Source organism: Podarcis filfolensis (assembly GCF_964270895.1).
Source record: "Podarcis filfolensis genome assembly, chromosome: 4".
In the NCBI taxonomy this organism is placed as follows: Eukaryota; Metazoa; Chordata; class Lepidosauria; order Squamata; family Lacertidae; genus Podarcis; species Podarcis filfolensis.
Window position 1 is genome coordinate 63,364,212 of NC_139607.1, and position 16,290 is coordinate 63,380,501.

The window sequence follows — 16,290 nt, forward strand, 5'->3', positions numbered from 1 at the left end:
TTTTGCGAAAGATGAAAAACACACCAAGTGAAAGTAGTCAGTGATGCAAGCACTAATTCCACTATTTTCTTGGTTATTTGCTGGTTATCCTCCCCCTGCTCCCTTAACTTAAATAGGGATTCTGCCATGTGGTTGTTGTTGTTTTAATTAGCATCAGTGCAATTAGAAAATGTAGCAGTTTCTATACCTTTAGTTTGGACTTGTTTTTCCAAAGGACCGAGTCCAAAGAAAGAAAACCTGCTTCTGAAAAGCTGGAAGAACAGAACAGAACAGAAGAAAATAATTATTTATAGAGTGACCCGAGGTTTTCTCATTACTGACTCTTTCTTAAAAGAGAAAGAAGCAACAACAGCCTTGAACTCTTCCTAGTCTATATTTGTGGGGGGAAAGAATAGGACAGAAATGACTAGACATGCTTTCCACCTTGCTAGTGCAGAAAATCTACCATGTCATGCTTCACTTCTCATTGATCCAATCTCTTCTAGTGTAGGCAGATATGCTTCCGTTGTCCACAGAAAAATATACTTTTCAAAGCATATATTTTTCGAAGTGTCAGCTACAGAGCTCACATCTTTTATATTACTCACTCAGGCACATGACTTTTTATATATAATCCAATACTGTAGTCATTACTTTCCCCTGCTATAAAATGGTGGCTACTAGAGTAGTGAAGTATAGTTTGTCAAGGATGCTGGGAAATGGAGCTTTGTGAGGGACAAACTGCAGATTCCTTTTGTGGTGGTGTTGCTTTAAATGTATACTGCACATGTGGCACAAAAATATAGTTTTTCTCGGTCTTGAACCATCTGTGGTCACCTCAACATGCTGCTATCAATCTAGATCTCATTCAAAAGGATTGGTATGACTAGCTGAAATCCTCCCTTTGATTAGGTTATCCACGTCTTTCCATCCTTGAACACGCCCCAAATAAATGAAGAAGGAAGTGGTGACTGCAGTAAGGATTTAGGAAGCCATATGGGACTGGTTATTCCAATCAATTTCCTCATTTCTACGACTGGGACGAAAACATGTGGCATGGAAAATACTACAGGGAAAAGTAAGGGAGAATATTGAAATCTGTTGTGTATTGTGAGATTTCTGGGATATCAAGTTGCTGTTTCCTAAACTGTTTTTACTTCTCTACAGGTATATTTGTTAGATAAAAATCGCCTGGAAGGCAATCATGGATTTCCTGAACTTTACTGAACAAAATTATACATTGGAACAAAATGACACATCAGAAAAACTACTTAAGAAAGTAACACCCAAGATTCTGGTTTCTCTTACACTTTCTGTGCTAGCAGTGATGACAACTATCATCAACTCTCTAGTGATGACTGCCATAATTGTGACCCGAAAGCTCCACCACCCTGCCAATTATTTAATTTGCTCCTTGGCAGTCACTGATTTTCTGGTTGCCATCCTAGTCATGCCCTTCAGCATCGTCTACATTGTCAAAGAGACCTGGATCATGGGCCAGGTGATGTGCGACCTTTGGCTCAGCGTTGACATTACCTGCTGCACCTGTTCCATCTTGCATCTCTCAGCCATTGCTTTGGATCGCTACCGAGCAATCACAGATGCTGTGGAGTATGCCAGGAAGCGAACCCCTAAGCGGGCAGGCATCATGATTGCCGTCATGTGGGTCATTTCCGTCTTCATCTCAATGCCGCCGTTGTTTTGGCGGCACCAGGCTGCCAGCAGAGATGACGAGTGCATCATTAAGCACGACCATATTGTTTTTACCATCTACTCCACGTTTGGAGCTTTTTATATCCCGCTGGCATTGATTCTGATCCTTTATTACAAAATATACAAGGCAGCTAAGACTTTTCACAGGAGGAGCGTGAGTCGTGTTCTCAAAGAGGAGGCGAATGGACAGGGTCTCCTGGAAGGAGCTGAGAAAAGCTGCCAGCCAGCTTCCTCAGCATCATGCACAAAAGGGAAAGCATCTAACCGTTCAGGAGATTTGGACAGAATGCATATCTCCCTGCGAAGCCCCAATTCTGAGTCCAAGAATGAAAAGGGATGGAAGAGACAACGGATTTCTACCACGAGAGAGAGAAAGGCAGCAACTACCCTTGGCTTAATTTTGGGTGCCTTTGTGATCTGCTGGCTCCCCTTCTTTGTGAAGGAGGTGGTTGTCAATACCTGTGAAAGATGTCAGATTTCAGAAGAAATGAATAATTTTCTGACATGGTTGGGATATATTAATTCTCTTGTTAACCCCCTGATTTACACAATCTTTAACGAAGATTTCAAGAAGGCATTCCAGAAACTTATCCAATGCAAGACCTCTCTGTGAAAAGAAAAAGTACTCTGTGGCTGACTGGCTTTTTTGTGGGGGGAATGGATTTGCAGTTCTGCTCATGGTAGAATTGTGCCACACTGTGTTGGAGATTTCATTAGAATCTAGTGGGTTCCGGTGGGCATCCAGAAAATTTCAGGGATATGGTAGGCTGCAAAAAGAGCTCCAGCACCGATAGGTGCCATGACCACAGCAGTCCTAGAAGTCTAAGCCCAGCCCTGTAATCTCTCATGTCTTCTCAGTATGAGAGAACCAAGCTGGATTTGGCAGGTGTTAGGTGGAAATCTGGGCACACACACACAGAGAGAGTGAAATCCAGGTCCACCAAACTTTTTCTGGAGTACATCTCTAATATTTACATATACATGATTTCTAATAACACTAGCTCTGTTCAAGAAAAGCATTGAAGCACCTACATATTGACTATCTCTGTTTTGTATCATTACCATCTCACAGTGAATGTTGTCCACACACTAAGATGTAACCTTTGGTCATATTTATTGGAAAGAAGCTAACTACATGCATAGACCTATTCAGATAGGAACACTTAACTTTTAAGTGAATTGATCATCACATTGTATACTTGGGGCTCATCCAAAAAGTAGCTTTGTGTGCTCCTGATTGCATGCTGTAACATGCAGCTGGGAGTACAGGAAGCATCCCAAGGAAAGGCCAGCGTCACTTGAAACTAAGATGATGCACAAGTCTTTTCCAATGCACTTACTCACTAATCTAGTGACTCCTTTGGATATTAAAACCTGAAGCTGTTTTACAAAACAAATTCATCTTTCATCTATTAAAAATGGAAGGATTTAGCTTATAAAATACATAATGAAAATGGAAAACAGACTTTTTAATTCAGGGTTCGACCATTCCACTTCCATACGTGTCAGCAACTGAAGTGAAGCTTCTCTCATTAAGGAAGTGTGTTCTCTGAGTTATGTAAGAAACCATTCAGCCTGGATTATCTCAAATGGAAGTGATGTATTGAACCCAACTCATAACATGATTTCTTCCCTCTAAGGTACCACTGAACTTCCAAGACTTGTGCTGGTTGTTCCCCTTACCACAAGGACTCCAGGAACATGGTCATTTCTCATGTTCTCCCTCTCCCAGGGTTGATTCTCCTAATGAAGCCAAAACAGTGGCATGTTGTATCTTGGGGGTTTGGTGGGCTTTCAGTGTGTACCAAAGAGGTCAAATCAGTGCTGCACTACTCAGCTTGTCATAGTCTGACTCAAATATGACCTTGCGATGCCAGAGTATTACCATTATTCTTTAAATAATTATACTCTCCATTTCTTAACTGAGTCTGCCATCCTGCATATTTATTTAAAATAGCAACCAGACATTCCAGAAAGAAGCAAAACAGCAGATAAAGCAAGGGTACAGTGATAAATTCCCAAAAGTGTTAGCTAAAATTCAACAAAAAAGGAACCAACAAAATAATGATACAATGGACAGAGAGGGACTTGCCTCAAAGTAAAGAAAATAAATAAGCATAGAATTCAACCACAAAAATCTGAAAATATTAACAAAATACAACACAGTAATGGCACTCCCTAAGGCAGGCATTGAATTAAATAAACCATTAAGAATTCTGTTGGAATAAAAAGCTTCAAAAGGCATATAAAGGTCAGGCTGTGACAAGTTTCTTCAAGGAAAAAACTTCATAAGCGTTTACTGCAACTTTGACTGGAAGTTCACCACAACCCCCTAGAAACTACATCAACTCACATATGCATACAAAATGATCTGGCCCACAGAATTAATTGTCTAAAGCAGCTTTGAAAGATGGCAAGACTATCTTCAGATAGAACCCTTTGAATTCTTCCCCCAAGACATAAAATGCTTTGCAGAGCCTGTTTTCACAAACTAGAAGCAAAGGCCATTTGAGAACCTTCTAGTAAGGGCCAAAGTTGAGTGCTCTGCTCAATGAGAAGTTTTTTTCATTGTCTTGTTAATCTGTGACATTTTCCTATTTGAGGTGAATTATCAATTATTTATTTCTTTATTTTTATTCATAAAACTTAACTGCCATGAACAGAGACTGAACCTTTGACAACTGCAGTCGGGGTATCACTCAAAGGACCTGGTGCACAGGCCCACAACACAAATCTTCATAAATGCATGGAGTGCTCTGGATAAATGCAATTGGCAGGTAGCTGAGGTCCCACCGGTCCTACATTTTGCAGCACACCCAGGACCCTATAAGTAAAGGGGTTAAAAAGGATCAGGGCAGGAGATCTGGAATCTTACATAGAAGATCTGGGGTTCAGCCCCATTGTCCAACCCATAAAAACACTCCTGATTGCAAGGCACTACACTCTTGTGCATCAGTTCTAACTGCTGCATTATTTTTGAGAAACGACCAGGAAAGACACTCTGCATTTTTTAATAAGCTCCACAACAACCTTACTGAGCTGTTTTAAATTCCTCATGAGTTGGAGGAATAACTTTTGCAGTGGGGATGCTGCTGTACACATGTAGGCTACTGTGTGATTTAGAACCCTGAAAAATCAGGAAGAGCAATGGGAACAAGATAACACATTAGTTCTTGCTCTTCATCATCATGTGAGAGATTTAAGAATACCCGAATAAGCATTCTAGGTACATGCCAACCTGGAAAGTATGGATATCCCACACACCATTTCTCTCTTCTGCACACATCCATCTATGCTGCTTCATTTCTTCATTCCTGGACAGGTATCATTGAGCCTACTGAGGTCTGGAGGCTTGTCCATGCTTACGTACCTTTTGCCCCACGCTTTTCAGGCACAACTCTGTGATTTAAAGCTCTATGAGCACTCTTTTTGCACCCCAGTGCTTTCTCTGTGAAAACTCACTCTTTAAAGCTGAAGATCAATCAATGTCCATTCAGGTTTTCAATGGATTGCCACTTGCTCCGATTTGGTGGCAAAGAGCAGGTTTCCTCAGGGAAAGCTCCAGGGCAATAAAAGAGTGGTTGCACACGTAACTTTAAAGTGTGGCTCTGTACCTGGAAAGCATAAGTGTAGATAAGTCCTGGGACTTGCAATGACACTCTTTTACCAATCCTTTAGGATGATCACCACCACCAACACACACTTAAGAAACATGTCAAGTGTTTGCAAATACAACTCCCCCTGCACTTCCATGTAGCATTGCAACCTGGGTCATGCTCTAACTTTGCAAGTTAAGCCATCTCCCATTAAAAAAAAAGAGGCTGTCTTTAGCTGCCTATCATTATGCAGTTCTGCATCTTACAACCAGTGGCATTGGGACCTGTTGAAGCAATGCCTACAAAAGACATAATTTAATGTGCCAGCTGTAAGATCTGATGGATGACACCAACATGCCACACTACATTAATGTGACATTACTGTGGCCTGCTTGGCGTTTCTCATGCCCAGAATATTCAGAGAAAGAAATCAAATACTGCAACCAAAGAAAAAGCACTTCAAATTACACTCCCTGAATGGCTTCATTTAGATTTTTGTAAAATAATCACTCTCGGGGACATTCAGCGTAACAGAGTCAGATTCTGCAAAAGCAACTCTTGAGTTTACAAACTCTTGTTTGTGTATAAGTCATTAGAGTCTACCACCTGGGGAAAATATGTGATTCACTCATTGAGGCTTGACTTGAGGTCATACTGGGGAGTAACACAACCAGGTAGAATGGGTCGCTTTCATGACCATCTTAGTTATCTACTCTCTTTTTCATGAAGTGTATTTCTGGGATCCATATATCATTTGATTTTGATTGTCCAGAGCAAAGCTACGTTCAAACCATATTAGGGGAAAGCACTGCAATTTTGTTGTATGTAAATATTTGTCCAGTGCAAAGTTAAGTCCAAACACTTTGCTAGAACTGCAGCAACTGCCTCTTCTGATGCAGCAGTTGCCGCCCTAGTTCCAATCTATTAAGGTACAAGTCAGGCGGGAGCGGGTGGGAAGGAATCGGCTGGCGCTTCACTTATTCCATACTCCAAATAGTGTCATAAATCTGCTTTTGCAAAAGGACAATAGCCACAGAAAAGGACCTCGGCGTAAACTGTCAACCGAAGGACTTCTTACATCTGTGCGGCACTATCCTTAAGCCACTTTGTCCAAATTGGATGTTCTGATGTGGGACTTGGAGCCGGGAGCTTCTTAACTTGCGAGTCACAGTGCTGACAATTGATTTATATGGTCCATTTCATAGTGGTTGCCGAGTGCAGAAGAATTATATTACCATTATTTGTAAGACCTCACGGAGCAGAACAAAGGCAGGGGGGAAGGCGTCGCTGTTAGGAAAGAAGTTATTGAAGCTATCACGTTTGCCTGCAGTGTCTCCGGTTCGGGAAATGGATCAATATGTAGATAATAAAGAAGAAAATACCTGTTACATTGTGCAGTCGGTGCTTACATGTAATACTTGGCAAATATAGCAGTTGCTGCTGCAGCTAGGAGTCAAAGGTGGGCTCTTTCTACCCTTTAGTCTGGTTCCAACTGGAGCATTCAAGATACCAACAATTGCAGGATGTAGCTAAGTAGCTTTCTCAAATATCACCACTTGTAGGTCAGTATTTAGTCGCCAATAATCTCATGCCACATGAGACTGTTTTACCACCTCCAATAACCGTATTGGGTCATGATATGCCATTATGGCTATCTAAAAAAAAGCCAGAGGCCTAAGCAATGGAGATATGGTGTCTAAAGTCCTCCATCCTGGCTCAGCCAGGGTTCAGCCAGCTGAGCTGAGGCCAGGATAAGTCCTGGAAAATGAATGTTCCGGGGGAATGGTGGGAAAGGGAGAGACTTACCCCTATTCCAGTCCCTATTCAGCTCGGTGACATGAAAAAAACTTTTTATTTTGAAAGGCTTGTTTTCCCTCTGCCAAGCTCAGGCCAGCTTAGCTGGTAGCCTCACTTCTGAATGGAATTTGGAATAGGGGTGGATTACATTGGCATAATGTGCCCCAGTATAAATGACACTGGCTTCCGGGATTGCTCTGTAAGTCTACATATCTGCCAAGAGATTTTGCTATCATATCAATTCTAAGCATTAATTTCAAGTGTCCGCCCCCCATAGGAATGTTCCAACTGGTGGAGATGAAGTAACTTCACACACACACCCATGTGCCCCTTTGAGTCCTAATTGGTACTGTGGTCCTAACACGGCCAGTTGGGACTGGTTTGGCTACATTCACTCATCATCTTAAGTCTTCTCTTGAATGGGAATCATCCCAAAAATACCGCCAAGGAAAATATATCAGATTTACATTTCCAAGATCCAGGACTGGAAACAAAGGAAAGACTAATTTGCATTCAAAATAGGGGCATGTTTCCTTGGGGAAAGTACTCTCTATATAAGAATTTCCCAGGGAAGATGGTCAGGTGGATTCTTCATCCCTAGATGATGACCATTTCAATAACCAAAAGGTTATAGCCTCGATTCCTATCACTTTGCTTGATTAAATGCTCAATAGAATAGGGCATCTGAAAATCTCAAAGTGTATGAAAAGAAACTGTCCTGAACTTTCTTACTTTTCATATATAACCATTTATGATCTCTTAACTCCAGGGCAGCTAGACAATGTCAGTGTTGCCACCCTGTCTGCTTTGAAGATGCTCTTTCATTACCCTTCATTGCCTAACAATCAATTGTACTTCTTTTTAGCTTTTTTTTGCATTTAGAATTCTGAAAAGCTTTTGTTCACCTTTTAGCATTAGTATGAAATACCTACAAAGAGCACCTATATAAAGGTCAGAACTTTGGTGAAAGGAAGCAATTTAAAACAGAATCATCTTCTGCTATTCTTTCTTCTGCCCTTTCTTACCCACAGGGTATCTTCTAATTATGCTTAGCCTCACAAAGCCTCATGCCCTCTTCAACAAAGTTTATTTCACTAGAGCCTAGTGCACAACAAGTGCTTCCTGCGTCTCCATTTTGAGTCTAAGTCTTCATTTGTAAATATAGAAAGCCCCTATACGAGCATCCCCTTATGCTACTCCAAATCACAGACATTTGCATTAAATTCTTTTTGAAAAATGCATGATGGGCATGCAGACACTCCAAGAGAGGACATGTGTGAATGTGTGGCTTCTAGTGGAAACAAGCCCTAGTGGAAACTTCAATATTCATACCCAAACACAACTGAAATTTGCCCCAGCAGGTATGAAGGATGTGTATAAATACACTATGTTATATGTCTCTTTGAAAATAAAAAAGAGTTAGAAACTGAAAGTACAAGTGGGATTGACCTCAGTGTCAGAACAGTTTGGATTTATCAGGACGTTGCGACTGTCTAAAGAAGCAGATGTTAAGTGCCAGGGCTGCAACAAGACTGGGAAACAGGGAGAGTGGAGGGCAGATTTCCAGCCCTGCTGTTCAGGCTGCTTCCAGCTAATGGCAGAGTTCCACACATCATCTGAAACCCAGGGAAAGGAAGCACAACGTTCATCTTGCCTCAAATGCATAGGTTCTGCAGCAGCCACACTGGCAAAATGGTCCACTTCACCAGGAAAGCAGTGGCATCACATTCAGGTCTTATTTATATTTCTACAGGGCTGGAGTCCATAACATGTGACCTGCAAACATGATTCCTGATGATTCATAAAAGATATATTGGTCGATTCTCCCTGGGATACAACAGAACCCGCTGAAAATTACTTATTAACAATCTCGGTTGGAATTGTGTCGTGTTATTTTTCTAGGCGGAAAGCATATGCAGTGTTTGCACAATTCCTGCTAGCAACATGGCCCAAGTCTGTTAATCTATGCCCTGCAATTAATGGGGATAAGCTTGTGTCGCAAAAGGCATCTATAAAACCCTAGCACTAAAATCTTTTACATTAGCAAGTATAGCGTAATGCAGGGGTTCCTAAACTGTGTTCTGCTTCATTCAGACCACAGTACGTCCGGAAGGCAGTAGAGGGTGCATCTATCACATTAAATAGTCATATTGATTTTTACTTGTATTTGTATTGCTTCTTTTATTTTATTGTTATTGTATTTTATTAAATGACCTATGGTGTCCCTATGGGATTCATACTGTAATGCAATCAAATACAATATATAAGAAATAAAAGAAATAATAAAAATGCAATGATGCAACAGCTAGCACAGCACATTACAATTGCCACCACAGTCACAAAAATAATTAGGTGGTCTGCCAATGCCCACTGGCATAATGTAAGAGCATAAGAAGAGCGTGCTGGATCAGGCCAGTGGCCCATCTAGTCCAGCATCCTGTTCTCACAGTGGCCAAGCAGACTCATCAGCCACAGGTCTTGGTTTACTCCCTGCCTATGCGTCTGTCATTCGGCTCTGAATCTATAACTTCTGACTAATGCTGGCTCCATGATTTGAGGGCTATTGGGCAATACATCTTGAGTGGTTCTCACTACCTGCCTTCCTCTGGGCCCAATCCACACAGTTGCTCAGAAGGAGAGGTGAGCAGAGGTTGCTACTCCTTGTCACTCACTTACTATGGAAGGGCAATGACAGCAAGGGGAGGAGCAACAGGGCCATGGGGCTTCCAGGGTTGGCAGTGGACCCCTTGCCTGGGCCTTGGCTGGTGCCTGAGAATGGCAACCCAGACAGCAGACATGCAGATGACCCCCTTTCCCCCAGGAATGGCTTCCTCGACTGCTCACCTCTTCCCTCATTCCCAGATTCTGCCTTGTTTCTGCTCTCTGATCTCATTCCATCTCTGGAGACATCTCTGGAGGCTATCTTGACATTAGGAAGCATGATGAGCCAGAAGCTGTGTGAAATGTTTCTTGACCAAGCCAGACAGAGCCATTAGGCAATCTGAAGTGAGCCAGAGCGGGCAATGTCTTCTTGACTCTTACTATAGTGATCAATCATCCACCTTCTTTTGACAAATATTGAGACACAGCTCCTTACTATTCATCTTGGTTTCTGTAATTATACCAAGTGTTGACCATTCAAGACTGGAAAGGAGGGGAGGAACTGGCCTCTTTGATGCAGCTTTTTCAACCTCACTTATCATCTTTTAAACCAAGCCAATCAAAATGAAATTTTAACAGCTTGGGGTCATAGTAATGGATAGGCTCGCTTTGCGTTGGCACCATCTCAGAGCTTGTGGGCTCTCCACAATTTGAACTTGACAGTGGAACCTACAGCAAGCAGGCACCACTTTAGATACAATCATTTAATAGAACAATAGAATTGTAGAGCTGTAAGGGACTCTGAGGGTCATCTGGGAGACTGTACAATTTGAAAAGCATATAAGAGCAAAACAGATCAAACTTGGAACAACTGCTAGGTAATAACATTGTCTCCATGGTGCAAATACTCAGCTATCCAAAGGTGTTTTATCAAAGCAAGAAGGATCTCATTTTCTCTCTCTCTCTCTCTCTCTCTCTCTCTCTCTCTCTCTCTCTCTCACACACACACACACACACACACACTTCCAATTTCTCCAGGTGCAATTGTAAGACTATTGAACTATAACAGCAAGGGAGGGATTTTGTATTAGTTTCTTATTTGCAATTGAGCTCATCTTGACAGCTGACTTTTGAATTAGACGGATGAGCAAAACAATCCAATTTCAGAACGTAAAAAGAGTCACAGACAGGTTGGAACCACAATATAAAGAAACAAGGATTTTTTCATGAAGTCATTTGGGGTTCCATCCCTTAGATTTTCAAAAGTTTAATGATCACACTAAACTGAGTATCCCAGGAGCGAGGATAGATTATGACCAGCACAGTCCCGTTCAAAGTAATGTGTGTTTTAACTGGGCTAAGTAGAAATGAATTACATCAGCACACTAGATCCAAGGGAAACGACTAACCAAATGTAACATCAACGGAGTATGTACAGCAGGCTTCCCCAACCCAGTGCCCTCCATATGTGCCCATCATAAGAAAATAAGAAGAGCCTGCTAGATCAGACCAATGGACCTCCAGCCAGTTTCCTGCTCTCACAATAGCCAACCAGATGCCGATCAGAAACCTGCAAGCGGGATCTGAGCACAATAGCACTTTCCCCTCCTGTGGTTTCCCGTAACTAGTATTCAGAGGCACACTGCTTCTGACTGAGGAGGCAGAGCCTTGCCATTGTAGCAAGTAGTCCCTGATAGTCTGATCCTCTGTGAATCAGTCTGATCCTCTTTTAAAGCCGTCCGTGTTGGTGGTGGTCATCATCTCCTCCTTTGAGAGTGAGTTCCACAATAGAACTATGTGTTGTGCAAAGAGATGCTGTCTTTTGTCTGTCCTGAGACTCAGCCAGTGTGGCCACAGGCCAGAGAAATATAGATTGTGGTCCAAAACTTAGAGAAAGTGCCTGCTTGTGGAAGGCTGATGAACACAGTGTGCTGCTCATTTAAACTCAGGATCCTCCTGAAAGATCTGAGGTTCCTTCTTCATTCTAAATGTCCTGGAAACGTGTTCATTCTTAAAAATTGGTCTAAAACTGAGGAGGCATAAATGGCAAGCCCCATGCCCCTTTTCTCCTTCAGCGTTTCTGATACAAGCCAGTACTGAGATAAAGTGTGGCTGTAGCTGCCAGTGAACAAAGGGAATGAAGATTTGCTGCCAACTTAAGAAAATGTCAGTGTTTGTTTCCACTGATCCATATCCAAAAGATTGAGGGAAATGTCTCCAGCCACTAGATCAATGCAACAATAATAGCCAAATCGAACTGTGAGGTGAACAGCCTCAAGAAAAATTGCAGAACGTCCATCATAATTGGCTCCAGATTCATCCGATTCTTCCCCTCATTATCCAACCATCTCAAGCTACAAGATCACTGTCCCCATTCGAAGCTTGGGTCTCCCAACAGCTTGCTATTTTATTTTTAAAGGAATATCTAAAATATATTCTGTATTAGAATCGTAAGTTTATATTTTGGCCAATATCCAAAAAAAACCCTCAAAACTCAACAACTGGATTTTCACTTTTTGAAATATGGCAACCCTAAGAATCAGCAATGACAGGATCCCCAAAAAGCTTTAAAGGCTGGGGGAACAAGATTTGAGAGCAACACTCTTATCTGAATATTGGGATGAAATATGGGAATACCATTCAAATCAGTTTCTGGACGTTTATGTGAGAATCTCCTCAAGGTCATTCACCATGGGTCCTTGCATTTGGAGCAAAACAGCCAACTCTGCTGACCCCATCTGTTGGAGAGGGTGTGGGAATTTGGGGAGCTGCTCCAGCCCCATGATCATTTTCACTGCCCTTTTTTGCATTTTTGCCAGCCCAACAAGATGTATTTTGAGATGCAGCTACCCAAACTGTACACAGTACTCCAACTGTGGTCACACCACAGATCTGTATAAAGACTATTGGCAGTTTTATTTTCTATCTTTTTTCCCAATGAGGCCCATATCTTTTTCCAGCTCAGATGCCATCAGTGAATATGTGAAGTTAACATTGCTTTAAAAAAAAAATGCTCCAACTCACATAACTTTACACAAATGTATATTAAGCTGCATTTGCCATTCTGTTGCCTTTTCAGTCAGTCTGGTGATCTCCTTCTGGAGCGCTTCACAATCCCTTCTGGGAGTTAGCGCCCTAAGTCATAGAATCACAGAATTGGAAGGGATCCCGAGGATCATCTAGTCCAACCTGCTGCAATGCAGAAATATGCAGCTACCCTATTTGGGGATCGAACCTGCAGTCTTGGCATCTTAGGCACCATGCTCCAGCCAACTGGTATCATCTACATCTCACATCTCTCCATTGTGAGAACTGTCCAGTTTATTCCTGATTTTTGCTTTCTACTCCTTAATCAGTTACCAGTCCAGAAAAGGGCATATCCTCATCCCCCAACTGCTACGTGCCTAAGAATGACCTTGGAGCCCTGTAGTTCGGGTACCAGCCCCAATTCAGTAGCAAACCCTGAAGTATTTCATGCTGTGTTCTGATCCCTCCATTGATTCTCACTCCAGGTCCTTCCACCCTTAGCATCTATTCCAGTGCTCCCTTTCCTCTTGGCCACTGTGTTAAGGCACTATGGCTAGCAGCAACAACAGAAACTATGCATCATTCTAAGCTCACTTTTCTGAAAACCTTTTCAAGCCAAGTTCGCTTTGCTTTTGGCATTTTCTTGCCTGGAGATAAAGTGGCTGAAATCCACTCCCCCACCCCACAACTATTGCATATGAAAGGAATAAAATACAACCCCCCTTTTTTGCACTTCACTGCATATAAATAGAGTAACACTTCCCCAAACCATCCCTTCCATTTACTCAGCTCCTTGCTCTTGCTGTTTCCACCCACTGCAAAGATACACACAATAGATGAAGCAGGAAAACTGGTTAAAATAGAAACAGGCGTCATTTATTCCGTATAATCAGCCAGAAGAAAACCGACAGGGATGGGGAAGGTGAGCATAAGACTGGAGAGGACACGAGAATATGGTATAAGATACAGCCTCGGAATCATGGGTAGGCAAACTAAGGCCCAGGGGCCAGATCCAACCCAATCGCCTTCTCAATCCGGCCCGCAGATGGTCTGGGAATCAGCGTGTTTTGACATGAGTAGAATGTGTCCTTTTATTTAAAATGCATCTCTGGGTTATTTGTGGGGCCTGCCTGGTGTTTTGACATGAGTAGAATGTGCCAGCCTGCACTCTCCTGTGTTGGAGAAGGCTCTGCAGATTATTTCCCCAGTATGGAGTGCCTCTTGGGTCCGCACATGTATCTGGAGTCTTGCGCAATATTTGGAGACTTCTGGGTGGGCCCTCAGTTACATCAGGCATGTGGGGTTGAGTGAGCATGAACCCTGGGGCAGGACTCATATCTTAATCTCTGGTTGGCAGTTCAGTGGATGGATGCTGCCTCTAGGGTTCAAGTGTGGAGAGACCATTTCCTCTCCCAGCCTGTTCCTCCAGATACTAGGCTCTTTAGGTCCTTTGTGACTAACCCTTCCTAGTCCTGCTATGGTGATGCATTTGTTAGTTTCCACATAATGAAGACCTTTCTCCTGAAGTGTGACTCAGCCATTTTATGGAATATTAATTGTACAACTGTAAGAATGGTTTTGCTGTTTTTAAAGCCTATTTTTTGTGTTTTACATATTACTATACACTGCTTTAAGAGCCTCTGGCCGTGAAGCAGTGTTTAACTCCATAAAACAAATAAGTAAATAAGCAGAATCAAATCATTTTGGTGCCAGGCGTTTTGGTACCCTGCTGAAATATTATGAAGGTGGTGCTGTTTTAAGCACAGAGAATCGCCTATATATTAGAAGAGATGCTCTATTGCTCTGTAGCAGTAGCAGCATAAAAACTACAGGGACACTTTAGGATTGAAAAGCGGCAACAATAGGCAGGTGGGTTAAATCATCCCCCCAATGCTCAGATGATGTTCAGTATTCATACTCTAGCAACCCAGAAATATTTGGGGTTTCTGTTGTCAATTCGGCCTTTGTTAGCATGCTTCCTGATTCAATACACGTTCACTCAGAATGAATTGCCATTGTGTTCAGTTGGCTTTAGGTAAGTATTCATGGGACCGCAGCCTTTGTTTATCCTCGTGTGTATATTTGCATCGTAAGTCACTGTTGAAGGGTAGGCTGTTGCCACCGAACACTTGCCAAAAACTGAGGCAGACAGTCCCCGCCTCTCCATTAGCAGCCTCGTGTGTGTAATCTACACATCCATTGTTCCCTGGTTCCCTGCTAACAAAGACTCTGGCCAGAAATCCAATGGTAACTGCCAGCTGAAGCAACGGGCAGTCACCTATGGCTGGTAATGCTGAGTTATGCGCTTAGAGCATCCCAGAGGTTAGTCAGGCTCTACAGGTCTTAAGCTTGCTGAGAGAGCAGCCTGGTCTCGTTCCCTGGCCAGCAGTTCCCCCTAGTGGCTAATCAGAACATGCATTCCTTCTTGAACCAAAATAATCACAATTGACAGACCTTTGCTCCCAAGAAGCTAAAGTCCTTTTTTAGTTTGTTAAGGGTTTCTGGGAGTTGTCACTTTTTGAGGAGAAAGCTGCAGTGCTCAAAATCCTTTGTAGGAAAGAATGTGCTTCAAACATGCTTTCAAGGTAAAAGGGAAAGGGAAAGGACCCCTGGATGGTTGAGTCCAGTCAAAGGCGACTCTGGGGTTGCGGCGCTCATCTCGCTTTCAGGCCGAGGGAGCCGGCGTTTGTCTACAGACAGCTTTCTGGGTCATGTGGCCAGCATGACTAAACTGCTTCTGGCACAACGGAACACCGTGACAAAAGCCAGAGCGCACAGAAACACCATTTATCTTCCCACCACAGTAGTACCGATTTATCTACTTGCATTGGTGTGCTTTCAAACTGCTAGGTTGGCAGGAGCTGGGACAGAGCAACGGGAGCTCACCCCATCTCACGGATTCGAACCACCAACCTTCCGATCAGCAAGTCCAGTGGTTTAGACCACAGCGCTACCCGCTCCCTTTTTAAAGGTATAGATTGTGTGTATGCAGCCTGTGTTTTTAGTCATTGGTGGTCCCCCCTAACAGGAATGTTCCCACTCAAAACTCTGACCAACTTTAGCCAGGAGTCTTGTGGTCGTGTGAATACAAATAAGGAGAAAAGGGTGGTGATGATCCCTGATGTAGCCTATAAGACAGAACTGCTTGATGTTGCAGCTGTAAAATTAGAAGCCTCATGAATTACTTCTTCCTTTACTTGCAGTTTGTCTTATTTGGACTTGCCTCTTATCATCACTGAAATGAATTTGTTTGTTCATCTTTTGGAGATTGTCTAGATATGCAGTATTGTTTTGGGATGATCAACCACTTTAAACAAACCAATAAAAGTAACGGAACCAAACTGAAATCCTGGAGAGCTGCTGGGCTAAATGGACCAATGGTTTGACTCATTTTAGGCAGTTTCCAAAGCTGGCGCGAAATAACTAAAGAGCAGCAACCAGATGATTTAACGGAAGGGCAATATGCAATGGCAGGAAGTCTTCTGTGTGACTGTTAACTAAACACTGGTTTCTCTATAGAGCCGTGAGAGTGATCTCTGCAATTGATTCACTTTACCCTTTGTATTGGGGAGCTTAT

The 16,290-nt window shown here is 42.6% G+C and overlaps 1 protein-coding gene and 1 long non-coding RNA gene across 2 annotated transcripts in view; both read left to right on the top strand.

The window, feature by feature from the left end:
- Positions 1-4,348, top strand: part of HTR1F (5-hydroxytryptamine receptor 1F) — a 107,308-nt gene extending 102,960 nt beyond the window's left edge. The window contains exon 3 of the mRNA XM_083611687.1: positions 1,147-4,348. Within this exon, the coding sequence (XP_083467813.1) occupies positions 1,184-2,305 (1,122 nt within the window). The 5' untranslated portion in view covers positions 1,147-1,183 and the 3' untranslated portion in view covers positions 2,306-4,348. The remainder of the gene's footprint in view (positions 1-1,146) is intronic.
- Positions 1-6,676, top strand: part of LOC310761667 — a 275,642-nt gene extending 268,966 nt beyond the window's left edge. The window contains exon 2 of the long non-coding RNA XR_014547650.1: positions 4,890-6,676. This is a non-coding gene — a long non-coding RNA (uncharacterized lncRNA). The remainder of the gene's footprint in view (positions 1-4,889) is intronic.
- The last annotated feature ends 9,614 nt before the right edge of the window (positions 6,677-16,290 follow it).